The 24074-nt window shown below is 36.6% G+C and overlaps 1 protein-coding gene and 1 long non-coding RNA gene across 4 annotated transcripts in view; one reads left to right on the top strand and one right to left on the bottom strand.

Moving 5' to 3' along the window:
- The first annotated feature begins 19 nt into the window (after positions 1 to 19).
- Positions 20 to 13798, top strand: LOC116588042. 3 transcript variants are annotated; one of them, XR_004284756.1, is made up of 5 exons: positions 20 to 361; positions 2513 to 2553; positions 9909 to 11348; positions 12036 to 12176; positions 13452 to 13798. It is a non-coding gene; the product is annotated as an uncharacterized LOC116588042 (long non-coding RNA). The 3 variants fall into 3 exon arrangements; XR_004284755.1 differs by lacking the exon at positions 13452 to 13798 and having other exon boundaries at positions 12036 to 12553; XR_004284757.1 differs by lacking the exon at positions 13452 to 13798 and having other exon boundaries at positions 20 to 939; positions 12036 to 12553.
- RGS17 (regulator of G protein signaling 17) overlaps positions 7178 to 24074 on the bottom strand; it is an 87493-nt gene continuing 70596 nt past the window's right edge. The window contains exons 3-5 of the mRNA XM_032338683.1: positions 20137 to 20226; positions 17800 to 18034; positions 7178 to 8223 (exon numbers count right to left, since the gene is read on the bottom strand). Coding sequence (XP_032194574.1) covers positions 8035 to 8223; positions 17800 to 18034; positions 20137 to 20226 — 514 coding nt within the window. The 3' untranslated portion in view covers positions 7178 to 8034. The remainder of the gene's footprint in view (positions 8224 to 17799; positions 18035 to 20136; positions 20227 to 24074) is intronic.

Below are 24074 nucleotides of genomic sequence, written 5' to 3'. Positions count from 1 at the left end.
CAAAACCGGCGAGAACTGACCGGGGCCAGCCGGGCGCACGCGCCAGTTTTAAAGAGCCTCCCGAAAGCCTCGGTGGGAACTTCCGGCAGGCATTTAAAGGCCGTATGATTCACGGAGGCCGGAAGGGGGCGGAGCGGGAAGTGATCCGCGTTTAGAAGCCGGGTCGGAAACGCCTCTTTGAACGTGCGGGGGCGGTGTGTAGGGCGGAGGGGCGGGGCCGCTGAAGGTTGTCGCTCGGATTTGTGACGTCGCGTTTTTACATCCCAAGCGCTCAATGAGCATCCCGAGTACGGCAGTGGAGGGCGGTGTAGTCCGCTAGCGGGGCTGGCGACAGCCTGTTTCCCTTCTCCTCGTTTCGACGGTAAGACTCGTGTTCCTGAGGAAGGCGACCGGGGGAGTCATTTCCCCAAATCTTTCCAGCCTTGGTGGGCCGCGAAGTTGACTTGCTTTCAAACGACTTCGTGCCTCACCGAGCCTCCTGCCCGTCCCCCCTCACTGCGAGTGATCGTTAGTACTTTTAAAGCAGATCGAGGGATTCCAAGTTCCGATAAACCAGAGCGCAGCAAAACCTTCACCGAGTCCTGCCTTCGGTAGCCCAGCCTCCGTCTCCCTCCAACAATCCTGAAATAGCGGATTGGTGCCGGGGATGTTGACGTTGATTGGTATAATGCTTTGCATTTTCAAAAGAGCTTTTCGCAGCCCACCTGAGGGATGGCTAGGAGGGTGTAAGGAGAACCAAGACAGTCCTTGGGAGGCAAGGGTTGACCCAGTCCCGGAGCTCCCACTACTTAACCAGTTTGCGCAGCGTCTGCTACATGTTTTCACTGTTGAGAGAGCTGAAATTTTAAAAATTTGGAATTTTAAAAATCAAGGGGTAATTACGGGAGCCCTCGGCCAGGTTAAATCATCCTTGAGTCCTCTAATGAAAACTGAGGCTAGGTATGAAATTCTTGTAAGATGAGCTTGCACTGTCTGCATTCCTTCCTTACAAATGAAAAGTGAAGTGGAGGAATGAGAGGACTCTCCAAATTATAGAGAGCAAAAATAGGTTTTGCAACTTAAAGAGCTCCAACTGATCACCTCAACTGTTCGTTTCACTTTGTGTATTCAAGCCACACTACTTTATAAAATTGTATTTTCTTTAAGATAGTGGTTGAAACCATTTTAATTTTGATCCGAGTATAGAACAGGACCGATAAGTCGTTTTTATCTTTATTAGAATCAGCTGTTGCCAAGTCTTAACTCTGAATTTTTTTCTTAACCGTAGAAATGAGGGGAAGTCACGTAAATTAGTATGATCAATCTCTCAGCTGAATTCTCAAGTCAACTCAAGAATATAGTTTATTTATAAAAGGTGAAAAAATGTGAGAAAATAACTTTATGGAATGCTATGAAGAATCCAGCCAGAAATTATATTCCCTAAGATGCATAAGCAATTTAAGTAATATAAATAAGTGTACCTTTTACTCCTATGGTGTTAACACCAATGAGGAAACAGTAACTTGTCTAAGGATACATTGGTGAATTCTTTATTAATTCAAAACATTTTTTAAAAGTGTAATGCATGTGCATTTTACAATAATATCCATAGGTTTCCACAATATAGTTAAATGAAAACAACTGTAGTTTGATTTACTTTGAAAACAAACAAAAAAAAGATACTTTGAGACTTCTGAATTTCCTTACATTACCGTCATGCTCAAATTCTATTATTACATATTGAAGATTCTAGCATTTTCAGGAAATCTATTATTTGTACACAGGTAAAATGATAAAATAGATTCAAGGACGGGGAAATAAAAACCCAAAACAACTTAAATTGGAGGAAAAAATCATCTAGATTATCTATTCAATTTATAAGTACCTACATTGCAAAATAACCAAGCATGTGTCTCAAGCTGCATTCATGCATTCAAAACTCCTTTATGGCCCGCTATTATTAGTGGACTACAAAATAGAGATCATTAAGTACAATGAACATGGTAGCAAAAAATTGGACACATTCGGTATAAATTTTACAGAACCAAACACTGAAATTTTTTTAATATTTGGCAAACACCCTAAAATCATATACAAGAAGCTGTATTTATGACAAATAGGTTAAAGCAAAGGTGGAAAATCAAGTCTTTCACATTATTTCAATAATCAGTGTTCATTGTTCTGTTGAGGGCAATATGGAAAAGCACTCAGCAAAATGATCATTGATTAAAATTACCTCTTACGACAAACTGAAGTCTTTACTATCCAAGCGATATAGTGGATAAAGTAAAGGTAATTCAAGGGAGAAAATTCACTTTCACCTCCATTAAGTGAATATTCAAGCTAACGGTTTTGGAGTTTTATTTTCCCATTGCACTTTCCAGTTTATTGTATTTTCATGGTATTTGTTAGCAGTCATTTAATGGAACCTAATAGCAGCGCTGAGGAATCTGCTCAGAATTTTTTTTCCTTAGCATTAATGTCCAGTACATTTACCTCTAATATGATCTCTTAATAATGTATTGCTTTGCAGTGGTGAAACCTAATAAACTCTACCTCAACCACATGATCAAGGTCAGTATTAACAGTGAGAAGTCATAATGGTGGTATGTACCTCTGATAAGATGTGCTATAAATGGCACTTTACTTCTGTGGTCTTCTCAAAACTGGTAACGCCTGTCTAATCATAGGGAAAACAATCAGACAAATTCCAGTTAAGGGACATTTACAGAGTACTAGACCAGTACTCTTCAATACTGTCAAGGTCATCAAAACCAAAAAATGTTTGAGAAACTTGCAACTAAGAGGAACTTGAGAAGACAGGATGACTAAATGTTATGTGTATGTTGAATGAAATCCTGTAACAGAAAAAAGACACTAGGTGAAAGCTGTGGAAATCTGAATAAAGCACGGACTTAATGCATCAATATTGGGTCATTAGTATGACAAGTGTCACAATGGGTGTGCAGTATATAGAACCTCTCTAGTATCTTTGCAATTTTTCTGTGCATCTAAAACTTTTCTAACATTTAATGAAAAATTTTAGGAACACACACCACCTTTTATTCTTTTATTTTCATATTTTTGTGGTAAAATTTTTAAAAAAAATCATACCAGAATACTTTCTATTCCATGCCAATTTCAGTGTTTTCTAATGGCCAGTCTCTCATAACTTAGTTTTAGCTTTATTTGCACATACTTATTTGGCAAATTATTTGATGTTTCTATTCTTATTTGATGTTTCTATTCTTTCTGTCCTTGGGAATGTTCTTTTATTTCCATTGGAAATAAAATTTTCAAATGATTTCATTTTATTTATCTTATTTAAACATTTATATTTTAAGCCTACAATATTATACACACATATGCATACACACATCTATATACATATATCTGTGTACACACATGCGCATACACACATCTGTATACATATATCTGTGTGCGTGTGTCATTGAAAGAAGCATACTTCTTGGTTGTATGTCAGTGTGATGTTCTTGAACTAAAAACTGAATTTCAGTCATCCTGAACAAAGCAGTAACAGATTCATACCATCCTCCATCTTAAAATAAGCATGATTGTATTTGTTTAATAAATAATTAAATCAGATTTTTAAAGTATGGTTTTCTAAAGAATAGAGGAAAAGTACATTAAAGTGGCATTTAATTCTTACATTGTTGAAATGGGAATAATTACTGAGCTGGAGAACTTTGATAAAGTAATAATAATATATGTAACACTTTATTCTTTCTATATTGACTTTTTTAAATTATCATGGCCACCCTGTAAATAGAGTATTCCCCATTTGAGGATGAGGAAGCTTGCTTAGAGAGGTTCAATATAATATTTGCCCAAAGTTCCATGAGACAGAAATGTAACTTGAATGCAAATTTGTAAGTAAAGCCTGGTATCTGGGAACAATAGTATCAATCTACGCACTCTCATGTGTTGTAAAGATACTATTAAGAACGTTGCAGGGAAGATCAGAAGCCAGGTTTTTGGTATCAGTTTTATTGATAAATACTTGCAGTTGTAACAAGTGAGGAATAACTCAAACTTTTACAGATTTAATACTGTTTTCTCAGGAGAACAAGCATTTTATATTGGTCAGAAATTTAAAAAGAACTGAAAAGAGCATGCAAATATAAATGTTTGCAAAATATATTTTGAAAATTAGGGTCAGAAGCTGTAAATATAAATACACAGGCAAGAAAGTTTTCTGAAACTGTCTTTATCACCTTTCAAAATAATATGCCATTGTATCCAGAGCAAAGTTTTAAAAAATTTATGTTTGATAGGGTTCTATCTATAGACATTTAGACCTAAGAAGTTTCAGGTGGCTTTTGAGAGTTCTTGTTTTCCTATTTTCTGATTGTATTTAAAATTTCTTCCTTCTATATTTATTCCTCAAAGCATCTGATATTTTGTATTTTTTGCAAATGTAACTTGTCACAGTTCCGATAATGACATTTTTTCAATATGTTAAAAGTGTATAGAAAAAAATGGATCATTCATATTAAGAATCAGGTATTATTTTAAGTCAGCTTAATGGGGTGAAAATGTATTTTTGCCCCTAATATATAGACATTATTTACCTATTTCTATAGTCCTTTGTAAAACTGAACTATCAGGTAAATATATGATATGCTTTTCATTCTGTAAGTAAGAACCTAGGCAGCATTAAAGGATACTAATAAACGCCCCATGCACCATGACCAAATATCAGAACTGGTCATCCTATGTACATATTTCAAGATTTTTTTTTTTTAAAGACCACATTATGGCCTTGATTTTTGCACTCCATAACATGGATATCAAAATTGTGTTTTGCTATTGTTGTTCATATGCCAGTGCACCCATTGTGCTTAGAGCTGCCCTATAACACTGTTGGAACATCTGTTTTACCTTTGGGTAACATAATAACAATTATCCAGAGTGAAGAAGAAGAAGCATCAGCCATCCATTATTAGTGTGATCTATGTACAAGATCCATCTCTGAAGAAATCTGGCTCTCCAATTTAGTTATATGTATTTATATATAATCTATACCCTCCACTTTTCTTTCCATGATAGACACATCTGAATTTAGGCACTATAGAAAGAGCATGTGCATTAGCAGATGCTAACAATACACAAAGAAATCCTGACAATCTAAAACACAAAATGTACCTTCTAAAGTGCTAATTTGTCCCCAGGGAGGAATATATTCACTAGGAAAAATCAAATTCTACCATAGCAAATATTGTGCTCTTGGAATGGTAGCATAGACACCAGTTGAGGGCTTTTGTTTGTTTATTATAGCTCTGTAATTAAAACAGGAGTTATACCATACTTTAAAAATTGGTAGAGTTGCAAATATACAGATATACTCGTAGATAGAAACTTCAGACATTTTGAAATTAAATGAGAAACCTCCCCCCTACCCCCGACAGGAATTTAGTGCAGAAATGCTCACATAACATGGCTACCAACATCCGATGTGTAAATCTGCTCTCGAACCATTCTCAACCCAACTTCCTAATCAGGTTTTAAAAGGATATACTAATTTTAAAGTCTGTATTCTACAAATGCCCAGGTTAGAGATTAGGACTCTTTAGAAGGGCCCTTATCTTTTACATTTGGTAAAATATTAAAGGTATTGTCAAACAGACAATTCATCTAATAGTCCAAAGTATCTTATAAAGATAACTTATGGCTAGCAGGTCACCATCATATATAGTAACAACAAGAATATAAAGTCTATGTGTAAAAAGATGGATGCATGCGGTGTATCATAGTATATTACATATTTTCTGGTCATGTGCACCAATTTATTGTGCCTCAAAGATAGCAACAAATATGATATTACAACATATATTTGAATACATCATAGAAGCATTATAAACTCAATTCTACTCAAGAAAAAATTAAATAATTTAGGAACAACAGAACTTCACAATAGAAGTGATGATTCTTATAGGTTTTTCTTCACTCTTTCGGAAAAAAAAATAGGACTTTTTGTAAACATCTTCGTAGCTATCTTTTTTCCAACGTATTACGGAAAACTACTATTCAAATAGTAAATATCTAATTGACATGGATAAAGTAGGTTTTAACACACTAACACTTTCAGACAAAAACAGGCATTTGTTAAAAGAAATGATTATTATAAATATTTTCTATCTTCTATTCTAACTACATTTTCATAAATAATGTATTTAAAAGTGCTGAATATGGTAGGATAGTCAGCAACGCCAGTGTAAACAGAACATTTTGTTTTCTACTCTGCAAACTTTTTAATCCCATTTTGTCAAACACTGCAACAGTTAAAATATTTGCATAGGGAATAGATAATAGCCCTTTTAACCATATCTCCTGAATTCTATATAAATTAGAAAATCAAATTCATTTAAAAAAACAATCCTTGAAATGTCTTAAGTTTTATGGAAAAAAAAACTTATGATGCCAACCTTTCAAGTAAAATAAATTTTAAAAAGAAAACCCCAAACTTGTTTATTTTAAAAATGTTTAATAAATTAAAAAATGAGAGGTAGTTAAAAAATGACAAAACCTATAATTTTAATATCATCCTTAATATAAGGCCAGTATTATCAGTGGATATAAATATTTTTAAAACTTTCACTTTAGGTGACTCACTACTATATTTATTAAGTTTAAGTTAAAAAAATAGCCTCCAGGGGATATTAATATTCAAATGCAACACCTTGATATAAATATGACACTGACTTTTCTGTGTGTGCACATGATAGGATACTGTTTTCTTGAGTGTCAAAAGTACATGCCAATATCAGGCAAGTATTCTGTCTTAAAGATTTAGTGGTACTTATAAAAAATAATATGGCAGCTAGAAGATTTGAGCACTGTACTGCCTTTCAATTATGGATGAGTATTAATAGTTTGGTTTTAACATTTTTAAAATAAGTCATTCTGAAGATACTATGAAAACAGTTAAGGTCTGAAGTAGAGAATTATCTTCTTCATAACCCTTACAAAACTTCTCTTGGTTAAAAACTTAGCTTTTCATTGGATTTTGCTTTCAAGGAAAATATGCCACAGGACAGATGCTATTCATCAAAATGTTTTATGATGCTACATTTAGGCATTCCTTTATTAAATCCTTTTTTTAAATATATATTCCAAAAACTAAGTTATCGAGCTTAGTATTTTTTTTTCTTGCTAAAGTACATACTTTACACAACCGTTTTAGAACTGGAGAGCCAGTCTTTAATAAATTAATTACAGTATTGGACATCTGATATATACATAGATTTTCCTCTATTACAATTAAAAACAACTATCACTCTTTGATTTGTCATTGAGATAGAATATCTTCAAATTGTTTTGTGCTTTTTTTCTCTTTTCTTCTTCTTATTGTTTTGTTTTGTTTTTACATAACAAACTATTCTGTAAAGAAAATGCCACAGTTTTGGCAGTGAACAACCAGAGGAATCCCCCATTAGGATTTCCCAACAAGCAGAGATAAATAGCTCTTTTTCCATGTACAGAAATATTGGCTTCAAAATGAGTGTACTGAACACAGTATATAACATGTTGAATACCATTGTTACAACTTAAAAATTGGCTTTTTCTCTCTTAGATTATATTTAAAAATGCAAACCACAGCCAATTTTTTTTGCAGTTATTTCTATAAGACCATATTGCACAAAAGTCCTTAAATACAGATATAAGTTATGCCATTGGATTAAATATTACAACAGCTATGTGGCAAATGAAGCAGTTTTACTTTGCACATGCAGTCTCTGGGGATACACTAGGAGACTGTTCATAGGACTACAAATACAGTTTGCTTGCAAGTAGAATGAGTGTTGAATAAAACAAACTTAATTTGGCAATCCGTTGTTTTCGTGTGGTGTTTTCTCCAAACTTAACCAGGATAACCTTGATAAAAATGGAGACAAAGACCATATGGTTGTATTTTCACAGTAGCCTGAGGAATGCTAAACTGTAGTTCTCCAGGAACTCAGTTTCTGGTGTAATTTAACTACTTTTATTTCCCAACCCAGCCCTCCAAAATGATTTTTTTTTTTTTAACAAAAATTAAGATTCAGAAGTAGAGCTGGCAGTACTTTCAACAAAGGACTTATAAATTTGAGAGTTCAAAAACCTTGGAAAAGAATCTCTGTGCATTAAGGTATATATCTGAAGTTGGGCATCTTCATACATGTGAGGATTAGGATCCAACAGATTTCTGTTGATCACCTCTCTAACTCGAGAATCGAGACTGACCTAAAAAGGAATAAGAACAGATACATTAAATAATTTTTTTTCAAAAGATCTCAAGTAAATATAGTTTTGTGACATTTCAGAGAAACTTCAAAGAGTTAAATCCAACTATCTAAAATCTTGAGGTTACCTTTTTTTTTTTTTTTTGAGGTTACCTTTTCCAAGACTATATAACCTTGCATACTTGTCTTAAGAGTTGAACTAAAACAAACAAAAAACAACTTGTCTTTTAAACCAGAAGTTTAGTTCACAGATATCCTGGTTTACTGGGATTTATCTTTTCTATGCACTTACTCAGGAGTTTTTTACCATTTCTATTCATCGTTGAGGCACTGGAGAATTCCCTAGCCAGAAGACAAATTTATCTCCTCCTATTAGGTGACTGCTGGGGTGACTCTCTTGATGGGACAAGGTAAAAATATGGCAGGGAGTAGTTCTCTGGCAAAAGTCAGCATGATATATCCAGTGCTGATTCCTGATAGTTTTATATCCCAACAAATCCTGTAGCATCAAAGTAAGAAACCAGGAATCTGGAAGGGTGTAGTAGAGCAAAAGCAGAGCAGGCATTCTCCATGTTTTGGGGGTCCTTGGCAAGGCACAGAGAACTACATAGTCCTTATACCAAGATGTATCTGAAGATCTCCGTATGAGAGATTAAGGAAAACAATTGCTTAAAGTGGAGTCTTTGAAAGGAGAAATATAAGTAGGAATTCAGAATACCTGTACAAGTAGTCAGGACAGTGTTATTAGAAAGCGTAAATAAAGGGGTGCCTGGGTGGCTCAGTGGGCTAACCCTCTGCCTTTGGCTTGGGTTCTGATCTCAGGGTTCTGGGATAGAGCCCTGCATTGGGCTTTCTGCTCAGGAGGGAACCTGCTTCCCCTCTCTCTCTGTCAAATAAATAAATAAAATCTTTAAAAATAAAAGCGTAAATAAATCCTGCAAATGATAGTTTTTTGTTGTCTTTTGTTTTCCTTCACTAAATGCTGGTCCTGTTGGAGCTGGCAGGACTGCTGGAAAGGGAGCTGGGGAAAAATAAATAGGAATAAGGGCATACTCCGGGAACAGAAATGAGCTCTGCTCTGAAGTGACCTGTTGGCAAAACCTAAGAGGCCAGCCATCACAAACTTGTCCTCATTGCTTTCCTCAGTCCTCAATATTGAGCCTGGACTAGAGCACTGTGATCATATTTTCTGTCTCATGATGTACTCCATCTATACAAATGTTTTATTTTTATAGCTAAATGTTTTGTCATAAGAATTTTGCAGAAGCCTTTTGGTTATGACTTCTTTTGCCACCTATTGTTCGGATTGAGCCTGGGGTCTGAGACAGTCCTAATAACTAAAGTGGCTCATGTTCCATCTTGGTGTCCCCAGATTCCCAAGCTCTGTGCCCCATGTAGAATTGGATCGATTGCTATACCCCAGAGATGGGTTCTATGAGGGAAATGGTGATCCAGGCTAAATGTCTATGGCTTAGCTAGACCAACATTATGGAAAAAATTAAATGTTTCATGGCTGAACTATATATTAATTTTTTTAAAAAAAATATTCTGGAAATGGGTCATTTAAGGTTTTATTCTCTGTGTTATCTGAGCCATCTGAAGTCATCAAATACAAAGTAATAAAAAATACAGAATTTTTTTCTAAGCTTTTTATTTAAAAATATTATTTATCTTTCTATTCAATAGGAATGTGTTGACACTGAAGTTCAAGCTGATCTCACACTGCAAAGTGGTGTTATGGTAAGGTGAAATCTTACCAAATACACTCAACTGTTTTTGTAAATGTTTTTGCAACTACTTTCAAACTTGAGAAACTTTTTATTTCAACGGAGGAGGAAATGTTAGATGAATGATAAAGAAGATCATTTATTTCTTAAATAACAGCATAATTAAATATAATTGCTTGTGGTTAGAACCATATTAGTTATCTTAAGACAAAATACCTTGAATTATTAAATGTCTTGAGTTCTCACTGTATAATTTTATTTTATTTTTGTGCAAATTAAAAACCATAGTGAAATATCACAGAGAAAGTCATCTGACGTTTAGTAACCTGTAACAAAACTCATTTGCTATTTCTATTTAAAAAAGAAAATATTTACCTTAAGTTCTGCTTGTTTGGAAAGGCTGTCAGTCAAAAGCAGTGTAGAGAGGTCAAATAACAAGGATAAACCCCATGGGTGTAAAAATCTATAGTTTCATCTGGTGGTATCTTTATGCTTCAGACTGTGGAACATCTATAATACAAGTTAGTGGGGGTGGGGGGGGATCCCAGCACGGGCCTGAGCCATAGTCACCCTAGGATTCAGGCACAACTGGATGGCTCATGATCCCATCTAATCTGGGGTCCAGTGCCTGTGGGACTGAGGAGTTTCCCATAAAGAAGTCATCCTAAGGGAAGACAGAGTTGAGAAGCACAAGACGAGCTACCGTTGCACAACAGGGCTCTGGTAGTACTCAGTCCTCACAGACTCACATCTAGGTAGGGGAAGGGAAAGCACCATTCACAGTCACAGCATTAACAGAAAAAGAAGTACTCCGGTGGGACGGGGCACCGCATGGCTCCTTTGAGTTTGGCCGCATTCACCCAGCAGCCAGAGCAGTGCTGGGAACGCTGGCAGTGTTGAGAGGTGGCAAGTGATGTTTAGAAGGCTTAGGGGACTTTGTGGGAGGAGCTGGGAAGCTATACCCTCGCGCAAGGAGCAGGAGACAGAGGAAGAAGAAAGGCAAGTGGCTTGCAACCATACAAATATGTTCCGCCTGTAACTCCACAAACCAGTTGGGAGAAGAACAGCATGAGAGCTGAAGGTTCCACATGAGCGTGGGATGAAAGCGGAGGCCATGAAGACCCAGGTCTTGCTAGTGTGGCTGGGGAAAAGCCGGCTCAACTGAGTGACACACCTGCTTAATCTTGCTACATTCCCTACCCAGTGGAGGAGAACACAGAGATAAGTGAATGTCACCAGAGGGCTGTATGCTATGTGTTGACCCTGCCTTTCTGTTCTAGCCATCAAGATGCAATGGGAATTTTGACTTTGTGGACATTTGGGGCAGAATTATGCTGAAAAAGATGAATTTTCACTGAAAGTCTTTTTCCCTTGTGGAGATCCTCCTCAAATTAATTAGGTGACTTCCTTAAACAATTTTTAGGTATCATGATTATGTTTTTCTTCTCCATTTTTTCCCATTTTATCTTTAATTTTACCAGAGTTGCTTTATTTAGGATTCTTTTTGAAGTAAAATTCTGATTTTTGTTCCTTTTTCCTTTATAAGTTCATACTCAATTTTACCAGTGATATTCTTTTTAATTTTAACTAAACTTGGTTTTCTCGTGTTAAATTTTGTGAAGAATATCTGATTCCCCCACTGGTTATAATAAATTTATATCATGTGTACTTTTAGTCATATTATTCTGTGTTAATTATTTCTGCTGAAAATAATTATAAATTGCCAATAAGACCATTGGAATTGGGGCACCTGGGTGGCTCAGTGGGTTAAAGCCTCTGCCTTCGGCTCAGGTCATGGTCTCAGGGTCCTGGGATTGAGCCCCGCATCAGGCTCTCTGCTCAGCAGGGAGCCTGCTTCCTCCTCTCTCTGCTTGCCTCTCTGCCTACTTGTGATCTCTGTCTGTCAAATAAATAAAATATTAAAAAAAAAAAGACCATTGGAATTGATTTCTTGGAACAAAGATCACTGGATAAAATACAGTAGCCATATTCCTGGTAGGGCCCAAATGATGGGGAAGTTTATCTTGCTTGTCTAGGGAGAGTTCAGGCATGTGGTTATGAACATTATTTTTCATTTTGTCTCAAGTTCTAAGGTTGGGTTTATAGAAATCTATGGAAGTATCATGAAGAAAATACTGGACAGTGGGATTACTAGTCAGCATATTACACTGAAAGGGCACCACATTTGGAATGAGAAGACCTTGGGCTTCTGTCCTCTCTTTACCAGGTAATATAGTTAGGATGTCCTACAATAGTTGTTCTGCCTCTTTGAGAATCCATTTATTTCCTTTGCACTAAAATGGTGCCCTGTCTCCCAATGGCTAAAGGATTCTTATGAGACTTATATTGTGATAATATATGTGAGACCATTTTGTCAGTAACAAAGTTTAAGCCCAATGTAAGGTGATGATAATGATAATAATAATAATAATAGGCCTTAAGTATCATGACACCTTATTGATAAAGTGTCTTCAGACTTTCTATCAACTTGAATTTTCCCTTTTCAGAATGACCCTACCAGACTTTACCTCATCTAAATACCACCGTTGACCTCCAACCCCATTATATTCATCACATTTTTTTAGTCGCTTGCTTTTTTTTATTTTTTATTTTATTTTTATTAACATATAATGTATTATTTGCCCCGGGGTACAGGTCTGTGAATCATCAGGCCTACACAATTCACAGCACTCACCATAGCACATACCCTCCCCAATACCCATAACCCAGGCACCCTGTTCTTCCTCCCTAACCCCTGGCAACCCTCAGTTTGTTTCGTGAGATTAAGAGTCTCTTATGGTTTGTCTTCCTCCCTCTTGTTCCATTTTTTCCCTCCCTATTCCTCACAACCCCCCACACTCCCTCTCAAATTCCTCATATCAGAGAGATCATATGATAATTGTCTTTCTTTGATTGGCTGTTTAAAGCAGCAATGTCCACAATAGCCAAACTATGGAAAGAACCTAGATGTCCATCAACAGATGAATGGATAAAGAAGACATGGTGTGTGTGTGTGTGTGTGTGTGTGTGTGTGTATTATACACACACACATACACACAATGGGATAGTATGCAGCCATCAAAAGAAACGAAATCTTGCCATTTGCAACAACATGAATGGAACTAGAGGGTATTCTGTGGTTACTTGCTTTTGAGATGATTTGTCTGTCTTCCTGAAATGTAAGATCTGTAAATGATAGGCCAGTGTTTTTCTTGTTCACCAACATATTCCCAACATCTAACCCAGTATCTGGCTCATAGGAAATAATCAAATATTTTTTGAATAAAAATATGCAGGCACAAATAAATGAATCTAGGAAAATACAGTCAAATGAGTCCTTGTTAGAAAAAACAATTTATATCATCAAAAGTGCTAAATTTTGCTTAAAGGGGTACATACTTGCAAACACAGAATCCACATGTCTATCACGTATGCATTATTTTTAGAGAATTTTGGAATTTAAATAGGTTTACTACTGTTTTTTTTTTTTTTTCCCTCCCAGATAACAACTGGAAATTCAGGATGAAATCAAAGTAGCAAACAACCCCTACCAGTATTCAAATCACCATGGGAGAGAGCCATAAAGTTAGAGATTTAATGAGTTTTTGAGCTTTCTCCATGCCATTATTCTGCAAAATGAGGAAACTGAGCCAGAGATCCCTAAAGTAAGTTAGTTGCTCAGTGTCATAAGGATGGTAAGCATCAGGAGAGCTAAATTATAGCTCACGTTAAGGAAAATGCTATCACTAAAGAGATTTGTAGAAAACTGAGCAGTATTCTTCATTTCAGGTATTTCTTACATTTGTTGCAAGATTTATAATTATTCATTCAACAGCTCAATGCTGTTTTTGGTAGGTAATAGCTTTTAAATAGAATTTTTTTTGAGATTTTATTTTTTAATTAATCTTTACACTCAGTGTGGTGCTCAGACTTACAGGAGTTCAAGAGTTCCATGAGCCAGCCCAGGAAACCCAAACAGACTTTTTACTAAAGTTATTCATTTTTCTGGGTTTCTCTTTTCAATATTTAATAAATATAAACTGCCATCAGCATCTACGATTTGCAGTAAGAGTACTGTCAATCTTAAATTCCTCTTTACTACCCCCATTCATTCTGTCTTTGAGAACATCACATAAAAAAATTTACTTTTGAAAAATGTTCTTTACGTGTTTCGCTTTTTTTAAAATTGAAAATTTGTCCTTTCCCTCTCGAAATATACACTATACCAAAAAATGAAGGTTATACTGTCTCTAGATTACAAACATCTATTTTATAACATAATGCTCAAATTATTTAAAATGCATAAAACATGCTCTTCAAGTAATGAAATATAATTTCAAACACACTGGCTTCATGAAAAAAAAATAAGTTATCTAAATAGAAATAATTTTAAGAATGTAGACTTTCTCTACATTTAACCAAGAGGAATATGATAACTCCATCAAATTAAGATAAAATGAGTCTAGTGAAGAAAAATGAGGTTCTAGTTAACAATGGAATCCTGATAATTTTTTAGTCCTTATTTTATAAATGATTCAAATTTTCATGTTCTTTAAAACTATTCAAAGTAAACAGAAACATTTACAGAATTTCAGAGTTAGAAAGGCCAGATTATCTAGTCCCCAAATGGGAAATCGATCCCAACTCTAACAGGTTGTGGCCTGGCTGCTTTGAATACTGCGTTGAGAGAAATTCTCTGGTTGAATCTGGGTATAGCAGTAAAAACCATGATAGATTAGCCACATCACTTGGTGGAGAGAATGGAGTAGTAGTACAAGAGCCTTACAGTTGTCATTCTGGATTTGGTATACTAGTCTCTGTGTCCCATTTTATCTTTATTTTGGTAAACAAAGCAACTGAACAACAAATCAAAGAAGTGGACTAATTTTTCCCAGGCCACATGATCAGCTTGAAGCAGATCCAGAACCAGAATCCCATCTGCATCTGAATGATGAGTTCAGTGCTCTTACTACTATACAGTCAGGGCTCTCTTGATATGACATGTATTTCCTCCAGTGTTGGAAAACAACATTGGAAGGGTGACAACTTGGTATCATCAGACAGTTATTAATGTATTGTGGCTGATCAGAGATTTTTTGCACAGAGAGGTCAGTGAGATGGAACAGTTTAGAAAGGACTCTGGGGTGGCCAGAAAGTGTATGCCATTTTGTAAGTGTCTCAGTGAGTCAGGTCATGGTTCAAGAGCAAATATATTTATCTCTTGGCTTAAAATATAACTTACAAACAATTTTCTTTTATAATTGCAAATACCTACTTTTGGTTTATTTGTTTTTGCTAATAAACAATGATCAAATGATCAAATGTAATTACTATGTTGACAGGAGAACAATCCTTTGGCTAAACAAAGGTACTTTGTAGTGAGTTGGGGGAAATGGGAGGGGGAAACAAACCTGAGAGACTGCGGACTCTGAGAAACAAACTGAGGGCTTTGGAGGGGAGGGGGGTGGAGGGTTGGGTGAGCCTGGTGGTGGGTATTAAGGAGGGTACAGATTGCATGGAGCACTGGGTGTGGTGCATAAAAAATGAATTTTGGAACACACACATACACAAAAAAAATTAAATTAGAAAAAAAAAGGCACTTCGTACAGTCCAATCATTTAGATTCTATGTCAAGAGTTAATTACAAGTCAGTACACAAGTAGCAAAATGATAAAAATGTGCATTTTGCTTCTCTCTCTCTCTGTGTGTGTGGTATTTTGAGGATATTAAAGAGTGGGTAATGGCCCAAATATAGATACACAAAAGAGAAAAGATATATTTCTGTTACACTAAATATTAGTCCATTTAACTTAGGGAAGGTAGTGCTTTTGATCCGAAAATAATATTTAATGACATTTTGGTGAAACTCATATTCAAAATAAATTAGGCTAAAACAAAACTCCATTACTTTTGCAAAAACAGTGAAAACCCAATAGTTTTTAGTTCAGTCATCAATAACTAAGATAGCTTGAAACTGTGGCCCCAAGAAGTAATTTTATGAAAACTGTTTTTTTACAAAGCTCCATTAATCAGTGACACCTGAAAATGGGGAGTCTGAAGACAATGGGAAAGTGTTTCCCATAAAAACTAAAAACTAGTAAATGAAGACTGTGAAATAAAGGAATTCTATGTACTTCATATGGAGCATATTTTTTCTACCAACATTATTTTAAAGTAGAACATCCTTCATAGATAGTACAAAGAATGGACTAGATAATCGAGACAATTACCATTTTCACATGATACATAACATATATTTTGGGGAGAGAAACGGGCTAAATAATCTTCCCAAACAACAATTATGTGCAACATTAGCACGTCATTGGGCACATGTGGATGGTTTGATATCTTTGCCATGTAATGCAAACTTAAAATAAAAATGAGAATGAAATGTATCTGCTAATAAAATCCAAGAAGAAGTGGCTAGGTGCTGAGCTTCCAGATAGACTACAAACCTGAAGCATGTAGTTCTGAGGTTAGAACTACAAAGTAGCATCTATAAGAAATGCACTGAGGCTACAGAAAAAATTATGCGCACCTTGTTTCCAGGAATACTTTCTCTACATTAATGAGGGAAATAAAAAAATAATTGTATCTTTGTATATCCAATTCCAGGTCTCTCATCTTGTGGAGACAATACTCTTGGGGTCCTCTGGAATACCAATGGCAATTATAACTTAACTAACAAATTTTTAAAACTTACTCAGGTACACCTTATTAGAAGTGAAATAGTTTATATAGCCTTCCAAACATAGACGTGGATTCGTTTTATAGATTTCAAGGTGAGGGGTGTAGGGCAGTTTGGCGTCACCTCCCGGACTGGAGGAAGCCCCAATAAGCAGAGAATATTTCTAGGGAATTTCTAGGGAATACTGTAGATGGGCACACAAGAGAGGAGTGTGGAGCCGAAGGAGCCAGGTAGGACATTTCAGTGCACAGAGACAGGAAAGACAGTGAAGTGGGACTCTGTCACTCAGCACTGCAGAGGCCTGGCTACCCTACTAATTCCTCCCTCATCAAGTCCTTTTCACTCTGGCAGCTGGAGCATTACTCAGGATCAAATTATTTTTTAAAAAGTTAATGGAAAAGTGTTAATTTGTTTGCTTGAAATGTTCCTTATTAATTAGGCATGTTTCAGCCATGGCAAAACAAAACAAACAAAACAAAACAAAACAAAACTTGCACTTTCAGTAACAGGATAACTGAAATAAATAAAAGAATTGCTATTACCCATCTCTCTCCTAAGAATTTTAATGGGTCATAAAGGCCCATTCTTTAATCCTATAAAAAATTCTACTATGAACATCAATAAATAAACATAGTAGCTTTTTTTTTTTTTTTTAAGCTCCTATTAGAGGTTTTCAAACTAGTGTGTACATGGAAAGCTTGTTAAAAGTCCAGATTCCTGGGCTCTATTTCCAAAAATTCAGATTCAGAAGTCCTGGATAGGCCTCTAGAATTTGCTTTTCAAACAAATGCTCCTGGTGATCCTTAGACAGGAGATCTGGGGACCACACTTAGAGAAAAACTGCCCCACAGTAAATTCTTCTTTTCCTCTTTAGCGTAAGTCACTGTATTAAGCAAACTGTATTTAAGAGGCTTTGCAATGTTAGTTCTGAAAAGCAAGTAGCCAGCCCCACGGTTCAGAGACAGATAAATGATCAAAGCACAGTGGGGAAAGCTAGCCTTCCGACGTATGTTCAGGTAGGTTCTCAGAGTAAAATCGAAATTATCTCCCCAGGGAAGCCTTCTAGATTGTCCACACCCCATGCATTACCCAACGTGGACAGAGGTCCCTTTGGGTTCATCCTTGGTCTTAGGAAGCCCATAAATATTTTCCAGATTTTTACCTCTTTTGGTGATAGTATAGAAATGTAATCTTCATAGATCATTCTGGCCTTTTCTTCGATTACTTTTTTGTTCTGCTCTTTCTTTAAGTCTTCACAGGCAAGCCAGAAAAGTAGGTTCTCTTCACTATATTCTGTTCGGAGAAACTCTCTGAAAAGGTTTCTTCCTGCTGGGGCCTTCATCATCTTGTCAAAATTTTGAGACCAGGACAAGACTTCATCCGAAGTGGGGTTTTGGCTGCAAAGACAGAATTGGGCCATCATCAAAGGCAACTGATCCAAGAATACGTGGTCGGCAGAGGGGAGAAAAGACAGAAATTGCTGTCCCTTTGCTGCCATCTAGTGGTCATTAGCAATTATTTTTGCTCTGATCTGTCAAGTATCTGCGAGGACTGGGCTACTTATTTCTGGGTATTAAAAAAAATTCGCTTAGTCACAAATGTGTGTTAGGGAGCAAAGCATTCAAACAGCAAAGGGTTATGCACACTATTTTTCACGGTCGTCATAATTCATAATGAAGCCTGGAAATGTTCAAACTTAACAATATATTGCAAATTGACAGACACCCTATGCATTAATTTGAAGGGCAAATTGAATTTTTTGTTGCATCTTTTAATCTAAGTATTTATATTTTTTGATGTATATTTTAACTTTGAAGCCATAAGGTACTGCTTCTCTTTTCCTCTCTGATAGGTACTTTTTCATTTGTCACTGGTTCTAAATTGTATGCGCTTGTCACATGTTTTCCAAAGTTCTAGTATTATTCCACTAAAGTATTATGAATAGAGTATTGCCCATGAATGGAATTATTAGAGCTAAAAGTCTCAGGGCCTTTATAATGACACTGAGGACTTTCTAGATACTTATATTTAAGTTTTCAGTGACTATATTCATGCAGAAACCACCAGTTGTTACTCCCTTTGGTTATACTTCAAAGAAATGGAAAGAGAAGCTTAGAGATTCTTATGGTTAAATTGATCCCGCTCTTGCTTTCCTATCCATCGGTTTCTTTAAGAATTTTCCAACCTCCTCCAACAGTTAAAAGAGGACTACCCTACGATCCAGCAATGGCACTATAGGTATTTACCCAAAGAATACAAGAGCACTAATTCAAGGGGTACATGCAGCCCAATATTTACAGCAGCATTATCTACAATAGCCAAATTATGGAAAAAAACACAAGTATCCATCACTTGATGAACGGGTAACGAAGACATGGTGTATATATACAACGGAATATTACTCAGCAATGAGGTGGATGGAACTAGAGTGTATTACGTAAGTGAAGTAAGTCTGAGAAAGAAACACGATATGATTTTACTTATATAGGGAATTAAAAAAACAAAACAAATGAACAAAGCGGGAAAAAAAGGAGGGAGCAAAGCAAGAAAGACTCTTAACTATGGACAACAAACTGATGGTTACCAGAAGGGAGGTGGGTGGGGGGAATGGGAGAAATAAATGATGGGGATTACGGAATGTGATTGTCATGATGAGCACGGGGTGTTGTATGGAAGCGTTGAATCATTTACACCTAAAACTAACATCATACTGTATGTTAACTGGAATTTTTTTTTTTAATTTAAAAAAAAATTTTTTTTTTAAAAAGGGAAAGAAAAAAAAATTTTCTGACCCAAAATACATTTGGTCCAAGAAGTACTTATATTTTGTTTTCTTATTTTTTTTGACCAAGTATATTAAATAGATTTGTCACTGATCCACAATGTCTGAACTTCCTCTTTCACTTAAAAAAGTTTAAAGATGGAAAAATTACGATGCACCAACATTAAAACCTTCTCATAGGAAGCAGAAAAAGAAAGCAGCTATCATCATACAACCAATCGACTTGTATTTTAATTTCTTTCTGTAGATACTGCAATGAGAACTTGATTCTCATTTTGGAGAAAATACCTGGGTAGAATCTGTTCTGATGGGAATGGGATCAGGGACCAGCTGGGTGCCCTTTCTGACTGACTGAGGCAATTCCATATCTTTTTCTGTGTGTTTCAGACTCTTCCCTGAGGAAGAGAAAAGCTTAGAAAAAATATTCACGGAAAGAGAAGAATCAGGGCAATCGGGCTAATTCATCTTAACAGTCATTACTTTTTGAAAGAGAGAAAGAAACTCAGGCAGTGTTTTAGCTGATAGCTTAACATAGCTAATAGAAAAATTGATGAAAAGCAGTTGCCGTTACAAAATACGATCTCCCGGACCGAGAAGGCTTTCATTTCACAAAACCATTCTGAGGAGCACCGGGACACAAGGGCTAATGCCCCAGCACTGCGTAGATGTAAGTGGTGCACAAGTGCCAGATGCAGTTACGAGGGGAAGCACACTTACCATTCCTCTAAGACCTGGATGCTCTCCATTTTTGTGGTATGCGTGGGTCTTCCCGCATTTTCCCCTCTTTCTTCATTCCTCACGGTGAGGCTGTAAGGCAGTACAACATTTTATTTTGTCTAGGGAAAACGAATTATTTAAATAAAAGAAAAAAAATTGCAGGAAACTATTTCACAGGAGAATTTTATCCTCAGCTATGTGAGAATATATAAAGTACACGAAGAGTGACAACCGTTTAAAAGGGATGGGAAGCCTATGTTCACTAAAGAAAGGAAAATAGTGACTTAATGAAATAATGAAGTAAATAATCTCCAAAATGGAACCTGTTATACATTCTGACTTGGTCCTTAGATAATTTGAATTACTTAAAATCTCCCAAGATACTTCACATGATTATGTGCTTTAATATTTGATATGCACATTATATTGCTCCTTGGAGTAATGTCATCTTGAATTTTGGTTAGTTCTATTCACAGTTTGCTTTCCATTTATTTTCTCCCACTGATAGCTAAAAAGGTAACATGTTTCAGAATCTGAAACAAAATTCGCTAAATTCACATCATCATTTTCTACATCCTAGGTGTTCCTGTCCCTGAAACCATCGCTCCTCTATCCACTCAAGTCTGAACTACTAGATTTATATTTGACTTTGTCCTTGCCCTTTCCTCCCATTTAGTCTGTCTTCAATGTCTTGGAAGAGACAGGCCGGCCACTGTGAGGGTCTGGGTAGAAGCACTGGATCAGAGGCACGTCTGTCTCTAGGATGTAAAGTTCTGCAGGACTACAAGAGCTAGGCTAATCCCATGGGCTCCACAACAAGAATTGTCTGATTCAGAGAAACTGGCCCTCAGCAGCACTACAGAGTGAAACACTCAAGGCTCTAGGTATAAATAAGATGTAACGAGGGAGGTCACGGGTGATACTAAGAAGCAGGGTGGTTGGGGCGCCTGGGTGGCTCAGTGCGTTAAAGCCTCTGCCTTCGGCTCAGGTCATGATCTCAAGGTCCTGGGATCGAGCCCCACATCTGTCTCTCTGCTCAGTGGGGAGCCTGCTTCCCACCCCACCCCGGCCCCTGCCTGCTTCTCTGCCTACTTATGATCTTAAATAAATAAAAATCTTAAACAAACAAAAAAAGAAGCAGGGTGGTTGGGATGACTCAGCAGCCTTGCAAAGTCAAGCTACTGAATTAGCAAACTGACCCCTCTGTCTAGAAGTCAAGAAGCTTCACGGGAGCCTGTCAGAGAGCAAAAGTCCAGACAACATTCTTTTCATTTGTCAGATGTTCATTTATTCAACAAGGGGAAATGGAGCCATTATTTCCTAGTGCCTATTATGTGCCCTTTTCTCTCTAATTTTGTTATCCCCATTTTACAGATGAGCAAAGTGAGCCACAGAGCTTCTAGCAGTTTGGCCCAACATCACATACTAAATATGTTGTATGGTTGGAATGTGAATCCAGTTCTGTCACACAAATCTGTAATCTTTATTGAGTATCCATTAAAAACCATGCTCTCTGAAAGGCGTCAAGGCAATAGACTACTTGTGTGAATTCAGAAAAGGGACACTAGGAAAGGTTGTGGAGAAGGAAGGGGATTCGCAGGACAAGGATTACAACAAGCTATTGTTCTTAATCTGAAAAGCAGAGACATTGGCTCATTCATTCATTCTTTTTTTTTTTTTTTTTTTTTTAAGATTAGAGAGAGAGAGAAGGAATGAGTTGGGGGAGTAGCAGAGGAAGAGAATCCTCAGGCAGGCTCTGCACAGAGTGAGAGCCCAACACCGAGCTCAGTCTCACAACCCATGAGATCATGACCTGAGCCAAAATCGAGAGTAGGACTCGTTAAGCGACTGAGCCATCCAGGCATCCAAACATCGGTTCATTCTTCGATTCTCATGGGCAAGGGTGAGGATAGAGAGAATGCTGGAAGCATCTAAGGAAGAGCGGCCCACCTGCACCTGAGATTAGACAGGAAAATCTCCTTGGGAAAGTGAACTGCCTGGAGAAAAGGGAACTCGATGGAAACTGCAGAAGTGGTGTGGCTCAAAGGATTCTGGGAAGCAGAGCTGAGTATTAAACACCCAGCAAACTGACCAGTGCTCTGCAGAGAGCCGGCAGTTCCAGGATTAGAACCCTCACAGCCTTCAGGGTGAGGCGGCCATGAGGAAAACAGTGAGGTGGATTCAGAGAGGGCTGCACAGTTGTTTATGTCTCTGTGTGACGATACTGTGAATACAGCTGTAGTTTGAGGTAGTCTAGAACCCTCAGCCCTCCATGTAGCAACACACTTGGATCAGGGATGTGTTTAAGAGGAGGCCCATTACCTTCTCAAAGTATCTTTGAGTAGGAGTGCTTCTCTGGAATTTGGTATCTTTCCAGTAATTACGGGAAAGTGTGTGGGAGGAGGTAAGAACACATATTGACAACATCCTGTGAGATTTCCTGAGAGAAATTCATGATGCCAAATCTATAAAATACACAAAATTTTTGTAAATTCTGGCAAGACTTTTCCTATTTAAATAGGAAATTAATACTCATTCTGCCATGCTTTACAGAGCTCGTGTGTGTATGTGTGCCCACACATAGTAAGGGACCATAAAAAGGCCAGACAATGAGCTTGTTTTCACTGATTAAATAATAAACCCCTTGAGAATTTATTTGTTACATTTCCACAGTGTCCCACAGAGTGTGCACACAAACGCAGCTATATTTCACTTTATGCAATATCTTAAGAAAAAAAAAATTGTTCTCCATTGTGTCCTTGATGTAGAGTAACAAATGTGGAATCCACATGCATGATTCACAAGTTTCTGAACATGAATTCTGGCTCCTGTATCTGTTTCTGCGATATTTACAAACATCCCAAATGCCACCATATTAGAGTGATCATCAAGAAATACTGGGCTCTGTTTATATCTTCCATTTCTACAGATGGCAAAATATGGACACACATTTGTACTAAAACTGCTTATAATAGATATTCAATAACTGCTTAATGTTCAGTGTTTACTCCATTTCTTGATCTAATATTGGATTCAATACTGCCCTGTAGAAAGAAATTGACTTCACCAGTTGTTAAGTGTCCTTTTGATTAACTTTCCTTTACTACCATTCTGGGAAAAAAAAAAATTGGTTTCAAAGTTCCAATTATCAAGAACTGCTAATAACTCCACTTTAAGATGAAGAGAAATGGAAGAAATGATAAAGGAATTGGTATGAAACTGCTTGTCATCTATGTTTTAGGAATGACTAAGGTCTTTCTCCAGTTTCACTTGGTCTTGCTCTAAGTAATACACAGGAGTTTGTTTGTTTGTTTGTTTGTTTTTTAAGGTAATAAACAACAGGAAATATTTGCTCTAAATCAACATATACATAGTTCATGTGCTTGAGAAAAACTCTAAAAGTAAATCAAACTTAACAGTCGCAAGGGGTCATGTAGAGACATGTTTTTTTTTTGTTGTTGTTGTTGTTTTGCTTTTTTACATTTACCATGTTTATAACATTCTTAACATTTCTGCTTTTTAAGCAACTGAAGCCATAAAGAGAACAGAACGCAGGTACAAGGCTCACTGTGGGAGTCCTGATCAAAGCTTGAGTATTTTACAGAAGACAGTGCCAGAAATCTAGGATAAGTCTACTAACATAAGTATTTAAAATCCCATTAGAAATTTTCTAGAATGGTGACTTTGAGAAGGGAGAAATACATTTGAAAATACAGAAAATAAGGAAATACGCCTTCTTTGTGTGTGGGTGAATTTTTTGTTTGCTTACAGCGCAGCTGGGCAAGTGGGATGGGGAAAAATATTACCTGCTGCCCGTTATAGAGCTTACCTACTGATCCATCTTTGTGGATGTGTGCGGGGCCTATTTTGGAAGACAGTCTACTTTTGTAGGAAAAACAACTGGTTTTTAGGGAGAGCCCTAGAAATGGTTGCAAATA

Source organism: Mustela erminea, chromosome 4 (genome assembly GCF_009829155.1).
Source record: "Mustela erminea isolate mMusErm1 chromosome 4, mMusErm1.Pri, whole genome shotgun sequence".
In the NCBI taxonomy this organism is placed as follows: domain Eukaryota; kingdom Metazoa; phylum Chordata; class Mammalia; order Carnivora; family Mustelidae; genus Mustela; species Mustela erminea.
The sequence above is the reverse complement of the archived record's forward strand: the minus strand, read 5'-3'. Positions and strand labels throughout refer to the sequence as shown.